This window comes from Atractosteus spatula, chromosome 11, assembly GCF_055471065.1.
Source record: "Atractosteus spatula isolate fAtrSpa1 chromosome 11, fAtrSpa1.hap1, whole genome shotgun sequence".
NCBI classification, from domain to species: domain Eukaryota; kingdom Metazoa; phylum Chordata; class Actinopteri; order Semionotiformes; family Lepisosteidae; genus Atractosteus; species Atractosteus spatula.
The window spans coordinates 21587070-21608743 of record NC_142716.1 but is presented as its reverse complement, the minus strand read 5'-3'; the positions used below and the strand labels follow the sequence as shown (position 1 = coordinate 21608743).

At 38.3% G+C, this 21674-nt stretch overlaps 1 protein-coding gene across 2 annotated transcripts in view; it reads right to left on the bottom strand.

The window, feature by feature from the left end:
* The window catches only part of rabgap1l (RAB GTPase activating protein 1-like), a 351445-nt gene that overhangs the window by 75578 nt on the left and 254193 nt on the right, over window positions 1-21674 (bottom strand). For both annotated transcript variants that reach the window (XM_088926643.1, XM_088926644.1), the window contains exon 18: window positions 656-697. In XM_088926643.1, coding sequence (XP_088782769.1) covers window positions 656-697 — 42 coding nt within the window. The remainder of the gene's footprint in view (window positions 1-655; window positions 698-21674) is intronic.

The window sequence follows — 21674 nt, the reverse complement described above, 5'->3', positions numbered from 1 at the left end:
CAAACCCAAGACCAGAGAGCTGTGAAGTAGTAGCTTACTGTACCACTGTGCTGTCCCTAGTGATTAATACAAAAAGTCATTTTAAACATTACGTATTGCTTAAAAGCAGAATTAGACACGCTAGTAGTTTATTACAGAGCTGTCAAGGGCCACATATGAAGTATGAGACTCCTATTTGTCCTCTTAAGCCCACCCCAAAAAGCAAAAAAGTTGCACAGGGGGAGTCCCTCCCATGAAGTGAAAAGTCTGCAAAGTCATGTTTGACCTTGAATCTTTCTTTAAGGATATGCATTACACTTATAAGCACAACCAATCCTTGGCAACACTGCTATCTCTTACAAGTAATTTAAAACAGCTGATACCAAAGATGTAGAGATGTTAATTAAATCACTAGAGAAACCAGCAAATTCTGCATTCTGTGTGCAAGAAAACACTGCAAGAGAACATAATCAAGGGAAGTGAGCAAGCACAAGTTTTCTTTGAATCATGATAGAAATGAAAAGAGAACATAGCCCATTCAGGGCATACAGTCATGTTCTTAGTGTCCTGTTTTCACTGATAATACTGCTTGAACATCTGATCTCACAGGTACAGTACACAGGAAAACAAGTTTTTAAAATGTAAAGGTTTTCTCTTGATATATGTTCTCACTTACCTTCAGGAGGGCCAGGGCAACATTGAAGATTATATTCATACCCTGGGAAGGAAAAAAGAGACAGTCAAAACAGAAGTGGTTTCAAGGAGAGTTTCAGCAAGTGGATGAACACTCTGACCCTGGGCTGTAAGGTCGGCCTATATAACTCCCAATCTCCCACATACTGTGCATGAATAACAAGTGAAAGGAAAGGTTAGAGAGGCTCTGAATCTTGTGGGGGCAACAATGCTGGAAATTCCTGCTGCTTCTTAATACACTTCCAGTGATGTCAGTGAGAGATGCATCACTTACAGTATGTAAAGCACTGTGGGGCTGAAACAGCAAGCAACCAAAAAGTGAGAATGTCAAAGGAGAGCACACATGAACTTCTTTAAACCTATGCAGGTCCTAGTCACAAGCTAAGAGCTAAATGGTAATTCAAAATTGGGAAGATAGAAAACAGAAACACAATTCAACAAAAAAGAAAAGGCCTAGACTATTGATTTTGATGACTCTACTATACAAGAGAAGTTACATGGGCGTTACATGGCTTTAAAGCAGAGACCTATTGTCATGCTCAACCACACATGGAATGAAATGTGTCTGGCTATGCAACTACAACCCAGAACAGCTAAGACATAAGAACAGTCTCAAACAATAGGGAAGTTATTAAAAGCAAAGAAACATGTATGCAGATGCAGCCATTCAAAAGGCAACTACGCACGAGCCACTGCGCCATACTGCGGTACGTGATTGGCTGGCCAAAATGACCGACAGGGGCATTCATGGTGCATTGGTCGGTAGTGAAAAGATTTAATCATTTAATCTCTTTACTGTGTACATTTTAATCCGCTTAGTATTGAATATGTATATGGAATTTTACAACTAAAGGGAATTTTTAGTAGCTGAGCATAAAAAGAAGAGGAGCATAACGCATCTGAAGGTCATAAACGATATTAATTTAGGAACATAAACATATTATGTAAACTGTATATTGCTGGTATTGGTAGTTTAAAAAAAAATACACACCAGTATTCCATTTCTCCCTAAACATTATAAGCGTCAAAGTCTTACATTTGGTTGTTTTGGAAACATTTTTATGTGCTCCTTCTGACCATATTACTGTACATTTATATACTTTGTGAAAACTGATCGTTTTATCCTTTTCTGCAAATACGCTCGTTATCGGAGTAAACAAAAGCATACTTTTTTAATTTGATTAATAAGGAATATAATATGGAATCGCATATCTAAAGAAACTAATAACGATATAATTATATTCATGTACTGTTGCACAAACAGTAGTATAAGACTTTTTATTGATATGTGTCCAGCTGTTTCACCACTATGCTACGTCACTGTGTCTGTGGCGTGATGTCTTAAGTGACTGACTTATAAGCGTGAGGTCAGGTGTTCAAATTCAGCAATCGCTATGAGTTTTCTTTTAACAAATAAACATTTCTTTGAAAAACTAAAATTGCAAATATTATGGACACTATATTAACATTTTTTATATTTCTAAATATCACAACATGTTCGAAGCTAAGCCATTTATTAATAACAACGAATAATTTCAAACTGCTACTAATATTATTACTGACAATAAATATTATCAACACTATATTGAATTTGTTGGTCTTCCTAAATATCACAAAACATTCAAAGTTAAGTGATTACCATTTTCCATGAATACTTGCGCTCTTTATCACAGTAAAAGTAACTCATACTTTTCAGAATTTAATTATTATTTTGGAAATGTTTTTACGTGCTCCTTCTGACCATATTGTTTATATACTTTGTGAGAAAAGTGATAGTTTTAACCTTTTCTGCGAATACACTCGCTATCGGAGTAAACAAAAGCATACTTTTAGAATTTGATTAATAGGGAATATAATATGAAATCGCATTATCTTAAGACCATGCTTGCCAGTGTGAGCTAATTCTCTTTTTTTAAACCTCTGGTTTTTCATCGATGCGTAATTACGCACTAACTGGAACCTGGAGGGGCTGCTGTGTACACACATTCACAATGCGAGAAATACTGCTCAATACGGCTTCGTGGAAAAACCCATATATCACCATAGGAAGCATAACAGCGCAGCCTCCAATTACCCAGACTGTAAGTACTGGAATAAAGCTTTGTTTGATTTCTGAAACCCTTTCTTTATGTCCTGGTTTCATTCAGGTAAGGGTCAACTATATACACAATACTGCTGACAGCAGGAAAATTCAAATATTCTTTACTCAGCAGCTTACTAAAACAGCTCCCATGATGTTCAAACCGATTTTTTTACACAGAAGACTGCGTTCTGAATCTCTTTTTCTCTTGCCTTTATTTAATGTGGCACTATGCACCCCTGTAAATAGGGGAATGCTGTTCACAAGCCAATAGCATTTAAACCACAGCACCCACAATGCTGCAAGTAAGTGTTTTACACACTAAGCAGGTCCTCTGACCTTAACAAGTCTTGCTTTGGGTTGTGAAACCTCTTTTATTTTTTTAATGATTTTTCAATATGGCATCATTAGACATGCTATACACTGGGATAGGGAGGTCTTCTTCATGACTCAATAGCTTTTTAAGCACAACATTCACAATGCTGCAACCAAGTGTCTTACAGACCAGACAGCCCCCCTCACCTCATACAACCTTGCTTTGGGTTGTGAAGCTGTTCTTTATAGTTTTAGGATTTTTTGAAGATGGCACTACAGGTAATACACTGGAATAGGGGGGTCTTCTCCATGACTCAATAGCATTTCAAGCACAACATTCAAAATGCTGCAACCAAGTGTTTTACACAATAGATTAAGGGATTAAGATCACTTTATTGGCCATATACAATTTCTTGCATTAGGAATTCATCTTTTCGCATACCCCAACTTGCTCTCCATGAGACACAGACACACAGACAGGGAGAGAAGCTTGGGGTCAGAGTGCAGGGTCCGCCATTGTACAGCACCCCTGGAGCAGTTGGGGATAAGGGCCTTGCTCAGGGACCCAACGGAGTAGGATTCCTCTGCCGGCCATGGAATTTGAACCAGCAACCTTCCAGCCACAGGCACAGATCCTGAGCCACAAAGCCATCACTCCTAAGCAGGCCCTCTTATCTTTCCCCGTCATGATGTGAATCTCTTCCATAATGTTTTATTATTTCTGGTAGATAGCTCCATTGGACAGGCAATACACTGGAATGGGGGGTGCTTCCATAATTTCTGGGTTTCCTGTGTTTTATTTCAGTTTCACATTGGTTCTGAAAGTTAACACTTATGCAAGACATACTGTTTTTTGGGCATATTGAAACTGTTACTTAGCTTTCTTTGTGAGGGGAGTTATCCTGAGAAAAGATGTACTTTTCTTTACTGTTTTCTTGATTTTCAAACATAGCTATGCTGTGCAGTATGGGGTGGCTGTTTACTTCTCAATAGTGCCTGGAATCTAAAACCATTAGAAGGGTTACAAACAACAAGAGGCCATTCACTCAATCTAGCTAGTGTAATAGTTAATAATATATTAATCTGAGGACCTTATCCTGCTTTTTTTTAAAGAAGCCCAAGTAAAATGATCAAAAACACAGTTGGACAGATGTTGAAGTTGACCCACAACTGGCTAAAGAACTGCCCCTTGCTGTCTGTATTAAACCTTGTTCACTCGGTACTTTAAACTAAGTGTAAAGTGCTATGAAGAAGAATGCATGAAGTTACTCTCACATTTTTATGAAAGCTATAGTTTTTAAAATCTTTTAAATGATGGGTGCTCCTACAGTTAAAGGACCCAAAGAATCTAAAAGCTTCACAGCTCAAGGGCAAAGTATCCATAGATTTTGCCAAAGCTATTTAAATCAAATGGCTTTTTTAATTCCTTTTTAGGAATATATTTATAGCAAACAAATTATGCCTAGAGACGTTTTTTTATAGCAAGAAATTATGTTCTGTCTGTGCAACTGAAACACATTTTGGAGTACTGTCACAATGCTTTTCTGTTTTAATTATTCCAAACATTTCTGGCTCCAGCATTCCAAACAACATGGTCTTTAACATCATCCCTGAAGACATGGTCTTCCCCCCTTTGTTTTAATATTATTGGATAGAACACTGAATTGCATACATATTTTATCATCAAATTTGTCGTATCTGATTTATATTGTTGCGATGGTTGTGCATGTATGTAATAAGGAATACAACGATTAAAAAAATATTTGATTTATCAATAAACACTTCTGTGTTTCCTTTTTGTATTGCTGTTGGATTCCTTTTCCCTAGTTTACAGAACCAATACTCCTGCAGATAAACCTATAGTCCTTCCACTGAACTATGCTTTGTTTCTTTCAAATCTATCACTACATATCCTGCTTGCAAAACCTACCACTGTGACATTGTGCATACCATACCCTCATCAGACCAGAGTTTGCAAAATTTACATATCCAGGTATCTGAAAAAATAGCCAGGTATCTGAAAGAAAGGCTTCACATATCAAAGCAAGGTTGTGATGGGTCAATGGGCATGCCTAGTGTGTAAAACCCTTGGTTACAGCATAATGAGTATTATGCACATGTAATGTCATTAGAAAGTACAATAAGATCCTGCTTTGTCTAACGATGGTATCAAAAAGTACTCTAAGTGGTGAGAAACCTGTGCTTAATGATTATTAAGGCACTTAGAAGTCAAAGAAAATGATTTACGTTGTTTAATTTTAAACACTAAGTTATTAATGCAGAAGCAGACGCAACCTCCCTCTCTCGGTGCCGCCTCCCCCTCTGACGCAGCACAGTGGGCGGCACGCTGTTTTCAGAGCCTCTAATTGGGGGAAAAAAAAACCTGCTGATCTGTTCTATATACCAGGAAGACAACAGAATATGATTTTTTCTATTCGAAACATGTGTTGTTTTTATGAAATTCGTGAATTTTAAACGTTTAATTAAGAAGTAAAAACCTTACAGGGTACACAGAGATTCTAAGCTGATCATGAGGAAGAAAAATCACCCGTTGTTCGCGCATAAAAAGTGGTTATCGAAGCCTGTTTTTATAGTTTTTAAAGTCGTGCAATGTCTAAGCAGGAGCACATTATTATATCTCGTTTTTTATTTATTTTTTCAGAATTAAAAATTGTTTGCCCAGCCTAATTTTAAAGACCTCTACTTGTGAAGCTTTTCACAGCCTGTACAATAAACTATATACACAATACTGCTGACAGCAGGAAAATTCCTATTCTTTACTCAGCAGCTTATTAAAAACAGCACCCATGGTGTTCAAGCCGATTTTTTTTACAAAGAAGACTGACAAAGGTTTGCGTTGTGAATCTGTTTTTCTAAGAAAACATGTGTCAGTCTGTCCGTGGGGGGAAGGTGGACTGTCTTTCATTGGAAGACTTGCCCTATTCTACTTTGATAATGAAGAAGCTGAGGAAACACTTGTGAAACTGGTTTGTTTACAAAAAATGTAGACACAGGGACTAAGACTTTGTGGAGTGAAATTCGGTACAGCCAGCACTCCCGAGAGAGATAGCGAGAGAGCGAGCGGACACAGGGGTGCGAAAACCGGGCAGTCTCCCCAGACTGTACACCTGTTTCAAAGCGGGTCAGCTGCACTGGTCAGCGGCTTTCATAATCCTCGCCCTGATCACTCTCCCTCGCCGCGTACCCCAGCCGGGTGCTCTTCGGCCACAGCGCCAGGTAAAAGCGCAACATTATTGTAGGGCTTTCGGGCTCACACGGGTATGCGCCCTTCACCCTGCGGTACTGCTGTGTACATACAGTACGAACATGTTGTGATATTTAGAAATATAAAAATGTCAATATAATGCCTATAATATTTGCTATTTTAGTTTTCCAAAGAAATGTTTATTTGTTAAAAGAAAACTCATAGCAATTGCTGGATTTGAACACCCAACCTCACGCTTATAAGTCAGTCACTTAAGCTAAGAAAAGGTTAAAACGATCACTTTTCACAAAGTATATAAACGTACAGTAATATGGTCAGAAGGAGCACGTAAAAAACATTTCCAAAATAACCAAATGTAAGACTTTGATGCTTAAAATGTTGAGGGAGAAATGGAAAACTGGTGTGTATTTTTTCTTTAAACTACCAAGACCAGCCATATACAGTACAGTTTACATAATATGTTTATGTTCCTAAATAAATATTGTTTATGAGCATGTGAAACACATGGTGAATTGGAGATTCTCAAGACTTACTTATGATTGGAAACAAATACGTGACTGGATCAACGAAATGCTGTGGTGTTACTTTTTGTCAATGAAAAAATAAAGTATTTTCGTTTACAAAGACGATTACAAAGTATGTGGACCAGGGTAATACTTTGAGTTTACAGCTTGTCCAAGGTCATTCATTATTAATACTATTAGTAATATCTTTGGTAAAGACTTTGATGCATAAAATATTTCTGCATAATTAAAATATTTATGATAAAGGTGGTAGGTTGTGTACTTTTGTCCAATCTTGCTTTCATAAAATATACCAACTTTTTAATGTATAATGATTAACATGCTGTAATACGCAGTTTAAATTTAAAAGTCTAAAGAGTATACAACTTAAATTCTTAATTGGATAAAGATTGTCCCTCAGCAGTGATCGGGATTCAAAACCGGGTGTTTTCTGGTGACAGCTCAAATGCTATACATGAGAGGTTAAGCTTTATTAGCTCTATCTGGCAGTTTTACAAGGTGATTCCGGATACTATTAACATAATGTAATTTGCATGCAGTATAATGCGGTATGGCGTAATATGACGCGTTATGATGTGACACGCCCACTGCGTTGTACCGCAACGCAACCCGCTCATTTTGAATGGCTGCATCTGTATGTGAGAACAAAACAAAGGTCAGTTTTGTTTTGAATGGCTTTGTGTACAGTAAGTTGCATTACAGCAAATACTGAAATATATTTAGATCAATAGATTTAAAATTGTTGATTTTGCTATTTGCACTAGGTACTGTACAATGTGCTCTACTTGAAAACATTTATGGAATATACTGTAGTGTTAATGATTGCCTGACATCTAGATGAAGGCAGTACGAGAATTACAAAATTCTATACTAAGTGGATTTAAAGAAGTAGTACAACAGATAAAATAAAGCTACCATTTAACTAACGTCTAATGCACCACAACTGTCACCTATCAATCTTCTTTGGCCACAGAAAGCTACTGTAAATTTAGCATTCATTTCAATTCAAAATACTTTATTTATCTCCAGCAGGTTGAATAAAGTTCAAAAGACTGATGAAAGATGTGAGATGGGTCTTTAATGATGGCATAGGCCTTCCTCAGGATCTGCTGGGCATAAATCTTTGCCAGGGGACTTAAAGTCTCAACAATGATTTTGTAGCTGAAGTTTACAACATTTTGAAGGCAATTTTTGTCTTTTTGACTGAGGGAAGTGAACCAACAGATACAAGAGGCATACTGAATCATACCATGATGCAGCACAGATAGGTTGCCGCAGACAAGTTTTGAAGAGTTTTGAAGTTCACTCTGAATGGCTTAATCTATAAATACTGGACTCACTATGTCTGGCATTCAGGGGCCTGCTCATTGTGATACATGTGGGATACACTGGTGTTCAGGAGCCAGTTCTGTATGGTACATATAGGATAATTTGTGTCTGATGTTCAGGAACCTGCTAAGTATGGCCCGTTTATGGTGATTCACACAGTCTGCAAGAAGCAGTTATGACTATGTCAGAGTTAATTAATTCCTTGTTGTTGCTTGATTTTATTGAAAATGCAACAGAAAAGAGCATTATTTTATATAACTCACTAGAGGTACAGTACTACCAAAGGCTCAGAACTATGCTCACACTGCAGGTAATGCAGATTTAAATATTTTAACTGAAAGTCCAAAAAGAAACTAGTATTTTCTTAGAAAATAGAGAGTTTAATTAATTATATAATGCTTCATAGTTTAATTAATTATATAATGCTCCATTTCACCAGTTAGTCTAAGAATACAGTAAATCATCATCTGCAACAATAATGGTGAGTATCCATTTAGACAGCTGGGCACAACCAGAAGCAATCTGAGTGCAGTAGCTTGCTCATACATACACAGTGTTGGTCAAACTAACACATTTTGACATTCTTTGTGACTGCTACTCACTCAACTAACAGTCAGTTACCAATGGATGACATAATTACTTACTATTTTGATACTATTCATATTCACTCAAAACATGAATAAACAAAGGACAGAATGTAAAAAATATACATAACAAATCTCATCCCTCAGTTATAGAAAAATATTTGCTCACTCGTAACAAATCAATATTGTATGAAAAGTACCAATTAAGAGACAGGTTAATACAAAACTTGACCTTGCCTGTTCTACAGCAATTATTTGTGATTTTGGCAAATTACTTCTGTACAAATAAATGGGCCCTGTGGAGAGCATAAAACATTCATTCAAATTATGGGCAAAATAAAGACATATATAGATAGACTTCATATAAATAGAAGCCAAAACAGTATATATTTTTTAATATCACTATACATAAAGGAAAATATATACAGTACAACACAACAAATAGTTATTGCTTCCTCATGTGTTGCATTTTAATGCTTCCAAGTACATATAATTAAATGTAGTGCCTTGTGAAAGTATTCAGACCCTTGCAGTTTTTGTTGCTTTGACATGCAGTCATGACACTTTGAAGTAGAAAGTAATATTTGATATATACTGTATGGAGCCTACAGTACTCCACAAAGCAAAAAATAAAAACAAAGTACACTGATAATTAAAAAGAAAAAAATGAAAAGTCAAGATTGCTTAATTATTAAAACCCTTTATTGAGCGAACCTAAATTAATTTAGATGCATAAAATAACCTTAACAGGTCACACAGTTAGCTAAGTGGGCTCTATCTGTGTGCAATAATAGTGGACCATGATTTCATAATAAATACACACATCTCTGCAAGGACCCTTTCAACAAAGATTCCACCACTAAGCACAAGCTTTAAAAATAACTAAGGAATACATTTTTACAAAGACACAGATCAGATGGGTATAAAAACATATCAAAGACCCTTAATATCTCTTTGAGCATGGTGAGGTCGATCACTAAGAAATTGAAGCCACCTATACACCTGCCTATATCAGGCTATCCCTCAAAAACTGAGCAGCTATGCAAGGAGAAATCAGTGATGCCACCATGAGGCCAAAGGTGACTTTGAATTAGTTACAGATTTATGTGGCTGAGATGGATGAAAATATCCTTGAATCAACAATATTTTAATCACTCAACAAAGAATGTTTGTATGTAACTAAGTAAAACACATTCGCATCCCACAAGGGGTTTGCAACAAAGCAGCTAAGTGATACTGCAAATATTTAACAAAAAGTTTTGTGATCAAATCAGACAAAATTGAAACATTTTGGTTTAAATGCAAAGCAATACATCAGATGCCAACCCAACAAAATGCATCACTCAATCAACTATGATTGAACCATCCTTATTGTAAAGCATGGTGGTGCAAGCATTATGTTATGGTTTAGGATCTCATCAGCTGGTATTGGGAAATTTGTCGAACAAGCTGGAACATAGTTGGAGTAAATGGCAAATTGTAGAAGAAAACCTTCCCTAAACCTAAAACTGGACACCTTTTCATCTTTCAGGACAGAGATTCAAAGTACAAGGCCAAATCTACACTGGAGTGGTCAAGTTATAAAAAAGTGAATGTCCTCGAGTGGCCCTGTCAAAGTCATGACTTCAATCCTACTGAGAATCCATGGAAAGTCTTGAAAACCTCTTTCCATCAATCAAATCTGCCAAAAAGGAGAGGCAAAAATTGTTCCAAAACCACTATGCAAAGTTGATCATGACTTACCCAAAAAGACTGCAGTTGTTGTTGAAGCAGCTTCCACCCAATTGTTATGTTTACTGTTCTTTTAAGACATGCAGAGCTTAGATCACAGAGCTTAGATCACATGGTCTAACTGATCACCTGTCAGGTGGTTGAGGAGTCTGTGTGCTTCCTTCTAAATAATGTTTTTCTCCCTTTGAAGATTGTCAACAGGAACAGCCAGCCAATACCAAGAAAGCCTGTTGAACTTTCTCAATAAGCTACATGCCTTATTTACATGAAGAATGTAAATTTGCCCTTCCAGCACTGAATGATTTACTGTCCACACTCCACACTATTCATTAACAGTTACCATTTTTTACAGTCAGTATTATTTTTTTCACTTAAAATGTTTTAGCATATCTTAGTATTAATCAATAAATATTTGAAAGTATTGTGCTCTCAGCCAAGAAATCAGCTACAATTTAAAAATGAAACCACCATAAGAAAATAAAAAATAATCAGTGATACCAATAAAAAACAGACATAAAATGTTGTTCACAAGCACTTTAGAATATTAACCTTTTCAGGCCTCAGTCAGACCTGGTCAGATATGTCTTAGGTGTCATTTGGTTCTGAGCCAAAAAAAATATATAACATTGACAGAAGGTTGATATTCCAGACACAAGAGGGAGCCATTTCACCACAGGTAACATGCAGATAAAAAATGTACTTAGAAACTCATCACAAACAAGATTAGAGGTTGCCACATTCCACAGCATGAAAATAGACTTGTATTTGGATCTAGAGGTGGATCTAGTGGACATTAACACCAATATTGTATCATGACAATAAAATATTGATAACTGTTCACTGTTGTTCATCTCAGGTTGAATGTTTGATTTTTAGAGCATTGCACATAAAATGGAGAGACCAAAGGAGACAGACTTATTATTTATTCATAAAAAATCAATCAATCAAATCATTTTTATTCTTATACTGTATATTACCTTTCAATCCAGTGCATTCTCAAGGCACTTTAGATAAATTATACACATAAAAAAGTACAAGTTTGGAAAGTCCCCATGAAAGCAAGGTGGGGAATGAGATTAAAATATATTTTTTTACATTATCTTAATGGTTTGCACAGTCTATATGAGTCTATATTCTAGTCAAGAGGTAGATAGATACCTGTGACTTTTACATGCCATTTTATTGAAAAACTTTGTTTCAGCTAATGCTTAATAATTTAGCTGATCTTCAGCACCTCAATTGATTAATCAATTAAGGATCAAACCAGTAATTCATGTATTGTAAAGTTCAAAGTGTGTTAACTGCTTATACTAGAAATCCACGTAGTGGCATAACTGTAAACTAGCAAGCTGGCTCTCATACTGATGGCCCTGTCTCAGTGTATCTGTTATGTTTTCTTGGGAACTGATGAGTTCCTACAGGAGAACAGAAAAGCAACTAAAACATTCACGAAAGATACCTTATTTTTAATAGTTTTATAATGTAAGTTATTTTTCAGTATCAGCTATTTTTGGTAGTATATAGATGGACCACTGAGATGGAAAAAAGATATAGAATCTAAAAAATAATAATTTTTGGTTCACATCAAGCAGATATTTATTTTAAATATCCCATCTAGCTTTAAACAACAAGAGCTAGGACAATCCACAGCACAGTCTAAGTTAGGAAGCTGTTTGCTTTGTGTATTGAACTTATTAATTGCTTATTCTCACTGATATCAGAAGGCAGTCAAAAAAAAGTGTGTAGAATTGAGTAAAACATATTTTTAGTGAATTTGGCTTTACATATTATTTTGTCTTGCAGAGAAAATCAAGATCCTTAAAAAATGTGAGTTATTGTAATTGTGATGAGATACTTTTTCTTCTTTCTTACCTATTGTAAATTGGTATAGAAAGGTATTAATTGGTGTCAAGACAGTGGAAAGCAAGTGGCAAACAGAATTTATTAGTGTAATTCTTCAAAATTACCATATAATATATCTTTTACTTGACCAAACTTTTGCTAATATAAAGCGCCTAAAATGCTAAACTTCAAAATCCAGGCCATATTCAGATGGGGAAAGTGGTGATGAATGATGCATAGCTGCAGTGTCAGATGATCACAATGCTCTTGCATTTTCTTCTGACACCCTTGAGCAGCACAGACACAGGCTCTTTCCAGAAAGGCACAAAGAGCAACAGTGAAGATGTATTGTTTCATTTAAACTATACTTAGCATTGCTGGGTTTCTGGCTTTCGGAGCATGACCTACAATGCAGAAAGTTCTTTTGAATTAAAGGCTTCGAAGGACTTTGCAAAGCCAGCCTTCGTGCCAACAATGGAGCCCTGGGGAGCTCTGGGAAATAAACACTGCACAAATGAGACGTGTGGAAGTCATGTAACAGTGCAAAGAAACAGAGGCCTCTCTCTCAAACACCAATCTTTAACTGTCAAAAAACTTAATCTGTTTTTAAAACAGAAATTAAGCCAACTCAATGGTTTCACAGTAGATAACTTTAATATGTTACCCATGACAAATAGATAACAAAGGAATAAGAATTAAGTTTTTTTCTTAAATTTTTAAGAAAAAGTTTTAGACAAACAAAAATGTTTAACCTAATAATCTTATTAAAGACATTTCTATAAAAAAACATCCACTGTAAGGCAGTCACTCAGAATCCTCGAAGTGTATTGCGAAGGACCACAAGACACATGACACGGTACATTGAAAGGTACGCCAAACACTTTTTTATTAAGTCCAGAACTGCATTGCTCTGTAAAACTGCCAGGTGGCACAGTAAATCCTAAATGATTTTAATAACAAAAATTAAATGTGTAAGGCCACTACAGTACGTGCTAAATTTATTTTTATAATCTAAATTGAATAATCTACAAATTCAATTTTATTATTGCAGAAAGACTATTCCAAAGGGGCTCAACAGAAAGGGAAGAGAGGGCCTTTCAAGAACTAAAAAAGACTTTATCCTCTCAACCAGTCTTGCAGGTGCCTAACTTCAACAAAACATTCATGGTACAAACTGATGCGTCAGACACTGGGATTGGAGCCATACTGTCGCAAGAAGTTGAAGGATTGGAGCACCCCATTCTGTATATCAGCCGTAAGTTAAGTTCTGCGGAAAAACATTATTCCACAATAGAAAAAGAATGTCTTGCGATAAAGTGGGCCCTGGATTATCTAAGATATTATTATTGGGAAGAAGATTTATCCTGTATACGGACCATGCACCACTAACCTGGTTGTTAAGAAATATGGACAAAAATGATCGAATTACACAATGGGGCCTTAGTCTCCAGAGGTTTCAGTTCCAAACGGTTTATAGACCGGGAAGGAAACAAGGTAACGTCGATGCCCTCTCGTGGATGCATTGTTTCTTTTCCAGACAGCCCGAGGACGGGGCTGATCTCAGGGGGAGGGTATGTAAGAGGGCCAGAGGAAGGGTCATCCAGGACAGGTATTTTAAGAATGATCTGCTCACTATACTTGACTTAAACCTGACCAAGATGGCCGCTAAGAGAAACCAGCTGACCCGCAGATGGAAAGGACTCAGTCTGAAAGACAACGAGACGCAGGTGGGTCTCATCAGGAGACAAAATATATATGGCCTGGAAACAGTGAACCGGCACGGAAGCCAGTAGGTGAATGCGTTTTGGAGGAGATAGTGGAGTTTGGTTGGTGTGGAAAAAGATTTAAGGACAACGGATTTACGGAATAAATAAAGGATAACGGCATACGGTTAGTGATTTGGACTCGATTTGTGGGATTTTACGAACTTCTGGAACACGGACTGAATAAGGATAGAGAAAATGGATTGCGGACTGGCTTGGAAGACGGACGAACGGAAGAACAGGAGAAAACTTCACGAAAATAAAAGAAGAGTGTGTGGTGTGAGTACTTTCATAACTATTACACAAACCTATTCCCCCAGAGGCACCACAATATATATTTACAAGAAACGGGGAAAAGTGCAACAATTTATTATAGTGCTAAATTTAATATTATTAATTACTAATAGTTTATGCTAACACCCAACTTTCTTATTTAGATGTATATAAAACAATGAACAAAGTGTAACATAGCATTCAGAAATACAATCGAAGAATAGTTTTGTGGTGTATGTATAGATGAAACTTTTCTAAAATGTATAACAAAATTAAAGACGATTACAATCTGTGATCTTTCCACGTGTAATGTCATTAGAAAGTAAAATAAGGTCCTGCTTTGTCTAACTATGGTATCAAAAAATAATCTAAGTGGTGAGAAAGCTGTGCTTAATGATAATTAAGGGACTTAGAAGTCAAAGAAAATGATTTGCGTTGTTTAATTTTAAACACTAAGTTATAAATGCAGATGCAATTGGTGCCATTCGCACCCTGCTCTGTAGAACCGCCATTGTGTAATACTGAGCTCCGCACCTCCTCCCTCCCTCGGTGCCGCCTCCCCCTCTGATGGAGCGCAGTGGGCAGCACTCTGTTTTCAGAGCCTCTGATTGGGAAAAAAAGTCCTGATGTTCTGTCCTACATAACAGGAAGAGAAGTGAATGTGATTTTTTCTGTATGAAATGTGTGTTGCATTTATGAAATTCAAGTATTTTAAATGTTTAGTTAAAAAGTAGAAACCTTACAGTGTACACAAAGATTCTAAAAAGTAGTTATTAACTATTTAAACCTGTTTTTTATAGCTTTTAAAGTCATGCAATGTCTAAGTTAAGCTGGAACACATCATTGTATCTTATTTTAGATTTTTTTTTAATTATAAAAATCGTTTGCCCGGCCTATGCAAGCTTGCAGTGATTCCAGTGTAGGACATACTATCTGCAGTTGACCCACAGTCACTAAGTCCTGACAAGGTGGACATGTCAGCGAAGCAAGACTACCAAGATTTGCCAATCCATTCTCTCTGTGCAATAGATTATATTGTTCCACCTACTCTTTTATAAGAATACACACAGTTTTTTTCCAGTTCTAAGTGCCCATGTTCTTAACTCCCCCCGTATCCTTAGGAACTTGTTAAATAGCTGAACTAAAAATAATCTATAGTGTTGACTTTGTCTGTTCCTTTCATGATTTTAAATAATATATTTGAACATATTATAAATAATGAATTTCTTAACCTGTTCAACAATTATAGTCAAATACAAAATGTGTGATTTATAATGTGCTTTAACTAAGCTGAAGTTCACATATTACACAAACTAAGGCATTCTTCCATTTTATTTTTTCAGGGCAACTCGTCTTTGTTAAGTCGTGCACTGGGGCTGCAATGGAGGCAAATCCCGAAATGAAACGGCGGTTGTAACTTGCCAATCCCAAAAACGTTCGTATTTGCTTCTTTGTAGAGGTTTTAGGCCAGTTTCTAATTAACTGCACCTTCTGTTCTTGGGGCATGATCATTCCCCTCCCAATTGTATAGCCAAGATAATTGGCTTCCTGGGTCCCTAGACAACATTTACTTGGATTAGCCGTTAACCCTGCTTCTCGCAAAGCTCCAGTTACTGCATTCAGGTGTTGTAGGTGCTGTTCCCAAGTCGTGCTATGAATTATAACATCATCTAAGTAGGCAGCCGCAAAATCTTGGTGAGGTCGGAGTATTTGGTCCATTAATCTCTGAAAAGTAGCTGGAGCTCCATGTAAACCAAACGGTAGGACCCGATACTGGTATAGCCTCTCAGGGGTGGCAAAAGCGGTCTTAGCTTTAGCTTCTTCCGCCAGAGGCACTTGCCAATATCCCTTTGTAAGATCTAGCGTACTGCGTATATATCGAGCGTTACCCAATCGCTCGATTAACTCATCTATACGGGGCATAGGGTACGCGTCAAACATCGAGATCTCATTTAACCTTTTAAAATTATTACAAAACCTGATAGTTCCGTCCGGCTTGGGTATCAGCACTATGGGACTAGCCCACTCTTCTATTATCCCCATTCTTAACATTTTTTCTACCTCTTCCCTAATTAATTTCCTTTTGGCTTCAGGAATTCGATATGGGGGCAGTCTTACCCTTTTTCCTGGTTCCGTGATAATCTTATGTTGAATGAGGTGAGTTCGACCAGGACTCTGAGAAAAAACATCCTTGTTTTGTGAGAGGAATTCTTGTAGTCCCTGCTTCTGTGAGGGCACCAGGTCCCCCAGGGTGACAGCCCCAGTTTCTTTTTCCATAGGGTCAGGGGAGAAGTGGGTGAGCAGAACTTCTGCACCATGCCATCTCTTTAATAAGTTTACATGGTAGATTTGATGCTGTCTCCGTTTGTCAGGTTGCTTAACTTTGTAGTTGACCGGACCCACCTTTTCCTCCACCTCATAAGGTCCCTGCCAGGAAGCCAGGAATTTACATTCCGGGGTTGGGACTAATAGCAATACTTTGTCCCCTGGCTGAAATTCTCGCACATTAGCTTCCCTATTATAAATCTGTCTTTGTTGCGCCTGGGCCTTCTCCAGATTTTCCTTCACAATGGGGACAACAATGTTTATTCTTTCCCTCATTTGTTCAACATGTTCAATGACAGTCTGCAAGGGTGAGGGTTGATGCTCCCAAGACTCTTTGACCAGATCTAGTAATCCCCGTGGTCTCCGAGCGTATAACAACTCAAATGGAGAAAACCCGGTCGAAGCCTGCGGTACTTCTTGAATCGCAAACATTAGATAGGGGAGCAATTGGTCCCAATTTTTACCGTCTTTCTGCATGGCCTTCCTCAGCATGCCTTTGAGGGTCTTGTTAAAATGTTCCAGCAGTCCGTCCATTTGCGGGTGATATACTGAGGTTCTGATTTGATGAATACCCAATAGTTTACTTAAATCTTGCATAACTTTGGACATAAAAGGAGTTCCCTGATCTGTTAAGATCTCCTTAGGGATTCCCAACCTAGAAAAGACCTGTACTAGCTCCCTAGCTATATTTTTGGTCGTGGCGGCTCTTAAGGGAATGGCTTCGGGGTACCTTGTCGCGTAGTCCACTATTACCAGTATATACTGATGTCCTTTGGCGGTTTTGATCAGGGGTCCCACCAAATCCATCCCAATCCGATCAAACGGAGTTTCAATAATGGGGAGAGGAATCAAAGGATTCCTATAATAAGGTTGCGGGGCAGTTTTCTGACATTCTGGGCATTCCCGACAATATTTCTCAATGGCCTTATATATACCTGGCCAAAAGAACCGAGCAAGCAGTCTCTCAGCTGTCTTCTTCACGCCCAGGTGTCCTCCCAGGAGGTGGCTATGGGCCAGGTTGAGGAGTTTCGCTTGGTAGGCTCGGGGAATAAGGAGTTGCTCCACTTCTTCTTGATCCCTCTTCTGCACCTGGTAGAGGAGATTGTTTTTCACCATGAAATAAGGGTAACTCAGGGTACTGTTATCATTACAGAACTTTCCCTCAATTTTTCTCACATGTCCCCATCCATGTCTCAAATTTCCATCTTCCAACTGGGCCGTCCCAAACCTCCCTCGATGTTCTGGTGGTTCCCAGTCTGGCAAATCTATATGTAAGAATTCATCTCCCAATTCAGAGCCTACCTCCTGTTGGTCTGCCTCTCCAGGGGAATTGGTGTTGTCCTCCGAGATTCCAGGATATGGATGTGGACATTGCCTGGTGGACTGGACAGTATTCCAGAGTTAACAAAAGTGGGGACAGTCTCGTCCCAACACCACCGGGTGAGGCAAGTTTTCAACCACCCCTACAGTCGAGCTATATGTTCCTATTTCGGTAGAAATGGGAATTTTTGCAGACGGATATACTTTAGTTTCCCCATGAATACAAGTAATAGGGATCGCTTCTGCTTGCCTGATCTCGGTGTCTTCGGGTAGTGCTGCAGAGGTCACCAGTGTCACCGTAGTCTCCGAGTCTAACAAGGCCTCGACATGTTTTTCCCCTATCTTGATTTTAGCAATATGGGGTTCTTCATAGGATGGGACGCTTGCAGTGAGGTAGTTGCATTTTCCCTCTTCTCTGGTGTCCATTTGCATAGGTTCACACCAGTTGGGGCAATTACTGGCTTAATGTCCCTCTTCATGACACTTAAAGCATCTGCGGGACTCTTTCCATGGTTGGGACCTTTGAACCGATCGTCCCTGAAGAGAAGTCTTAAATTGTGGTGGACCTCGATAATCCCTGTACTTTAGTGACTGCAGCTTCATTTCATTCTCCAAACTCTTGGGGTTTCTCCTCTCTTCTTTCTGAACTTCCCCTCTTTCCTCTTTAATCAAAGCTTCAGTAGCCTGCTGTCAGTCCACTAAATCAATCGCCTGGTCTAATGTCTGAGGATCCCCATCACTCACTTTTCTTGTCACGTGAACAGGCAGACTCCTCACAAAGTGATCCAATACCACTCTTTCTACCACTTGCCCCGTGTTTAGTTCTTCTGGCTGAAGCCATTTTTTAGCCAGATGTACAAGGTCAAACATTTGAGATCTCGTTGGCTTATCCATTTGATACGTCCAGTTATGGAACCGGACCGCTCGTATCGCCCTTGTTACCCCTAATCTTGCCAAAATCTCCTTTTTTAGAGTTTCATAGTTCTCAGCATCTTCCTCTTTTAAATCATAATAGGCTTTTTGGGCATCCCCAATTAAATAAGGCACTACTCTCCCGGCCCATTGCTCTCTGGGCCATGCATTCCTGGCAGCTGTTCTTTCAAAAGTTCTCAAATAGGCTTCCACATCATCAAGCTCTGTCATCTTTTGAAGCCCAATTTCTTCTGTCTTACAGGGTTCTCTCCCTGTTACTGAGGACCGTCTAATGTCCTCTCCTAATCTTTGCAGTTCCTCTCTCACCAAATTCTGCTCTTCTATAATTCGTTGGTTCGTCTCAGTTTGAATTTTATTAGCCTCCTGCTGTGCCTGTATAGCTTCTTGTTTTCCCTTTAAAGCCTGGAACTGGGTTAGTGTGGCTTGGGATAATTGTTGTATCAATTGTTCCATTTTCCGTAGCGAGAGTTCACACACAAACCAAGAGAGAAGAAGAGAAGGAAAAGAAAAGAAAAAAACTTTTTTTTTCCCACAAACCCAATCAGCGGGTTGCCCGCATCCTCCACCAATTGTGGTTACTCCGGGGGAATAGGTTTATGCAATAGTTATGAAAGTACTCACACCACACACTCTTCTTTTATTTTCGTGAAGTTTTCTCCTGTTCTTCCGTTCGTCCGTCTTCCAAGCCAGTCCGCAATCCATTTCTCTATCCTTATTCAGTCCGTGTTCCAGAAGTCCGTAAAATCCCACAAATCGAGTCCAAATCACTAACCGTATGCCGTTATCCTTTATTTATTCCGTAAATCCGTTGTCCTTAAATCTTTTTCCACACCAACCAAACTCCACTATCTCCTCCAAAACGCATTCACCTACTGGCTTCCGCGCCGGTTTACTCTTTATTGTTTACTCTTAGCGGCCATCTTGGTCAGGTTTAAAGATTTAAAAATTAAATCTGACTATCAGAAAGTAAGTGAAATACCAAATTAAAGAAAAAATAGTGTAAAATATAATTCAAAATATTTTGCTAACGATGTTAACTGTTTATAAAAATAAAATGTATTAACTAAGGAATAGGATGGCACAGTTGTAAGCATGCTTTTTGTATGTTATTTTTTAATAAATACAACAGTAGTACCAGACTTCTCAGTGGCTTTCAAAATTAAATTATGCATGCAAATCTATGGACTAGAAAGATAACTAAGCTATCCATCCATTTCTAATGGTTCTAATGGTGGCGAAGTGGTTAGCATTGCTATCTTGCAGCACTGGGGCCCTAGATTCACTTCCTGCTGTCCCGTGTTTGTGGAGTTTGCATGTTCTCTCTGGGTTCCGTGGGTTTTCTCCATATGTGTGATATGATTTCCTCTCGCAGTCCAAAACATACAGGTAGGTTAATTGGCTTACGGGAAACCTGGCCCTGGTGTGTTTGTGTCTGTTTGTCTGTCCTGTGATGGACTGGCGCTACAGATGCAGCCATTCAAAGTGCGCGTTACAGACACGTACCGCAGGTGACGTCGCTCAGTATGACGCAAGATGACGCGGGGCACCGCAGTACGTGATTGGTTGACCGACAGGGGCACTCGTGGTCCGTTGGTCTGTCGTAGAAAGACAGTAAACGTCTTTGCTGTGCCCGTTGTAGGTATTGAATTTTACCACTGAAGGGAAATCTTAGTAGCTGAGCATAAAAAGAATAGGAGCATAATGTAACGCGTGTGAAGGTCATAAACGATATTAATTTTGGAACATAAACATACAGTGTATAGCTGGTCTTGGTACTTTAAAGAAAAAAATACACACCAGTATTCCATTTCTCCCTAAACATTTTAAGCTTCGAAGTCTTTAACTAACGCGATACCGGAGTCAACAAGCATACTTTTAGAATTTGATTAAAAGGGAATATAATATGGAATCGCGTATCTAAAGAATTTAATAATGGTATTCGTGTGCTGCGACAGGGCTGTGTAGGGCTGTTTCGCCTGCCTGTTCATGTGAGCTGTCTTGTAGACGTGACTACCAGCTGACAGGTTGTGTTTTCGAATCCAGCTGGTGCTGGTCTTTTCTTTTAACAAACATTTCTTCGAAAAAATAGAATAGCGATATTATGGACAATCAATTGACTTTTATATTTCAAAATATCGCAACATGATCGATATTTGCGATATTTTGAACATATCTTCCCTTCTGACAGCGGTGCCTGCTTCTATTGTGTGTGTGTGTGCAACAGAGTAAATTTTTAATAGCGTTTTAAGCGAATAGGTAATTAGATTGCTCGTAAACCTAATCGCTTTTTCTACATAAACACAGCATGATTACTCTCTGAAAATGCTTTTCCTTTATTTTTAAAGTAGGCTCAGATTTCAACTATAGATCGTATTATTATAAACTTTCTTGGAAAAATGTATTTTATGTAAACCATGTTTGCTATTAATTCATTTAGGGCTAAAATACGTTCATTGTCTTCCAATCGAGTCGAGTTGACATTGGAAGCCTGCCACACCCGGACTGTTAAACCAACGCATTAGCACGTCAAAGCCCATTGAGGGTATTGAGCCAGTATTGGCTTTAGTATTCCCCCCCTCTCCCCTCAATTCAATTCAATTCAAGGTGTTTTATTTGCATGACAGATGGGTACAAGCAGTGTTGGGTATGTATATTGTAACGCTTACGGCAGACAGGCACTGTGTAACAGCCGGCGCACCAGAGCAGCGCACCGAGGGAGCGTCTGCATTTATAACTTGGTTTTTAAAATTAGTCAAG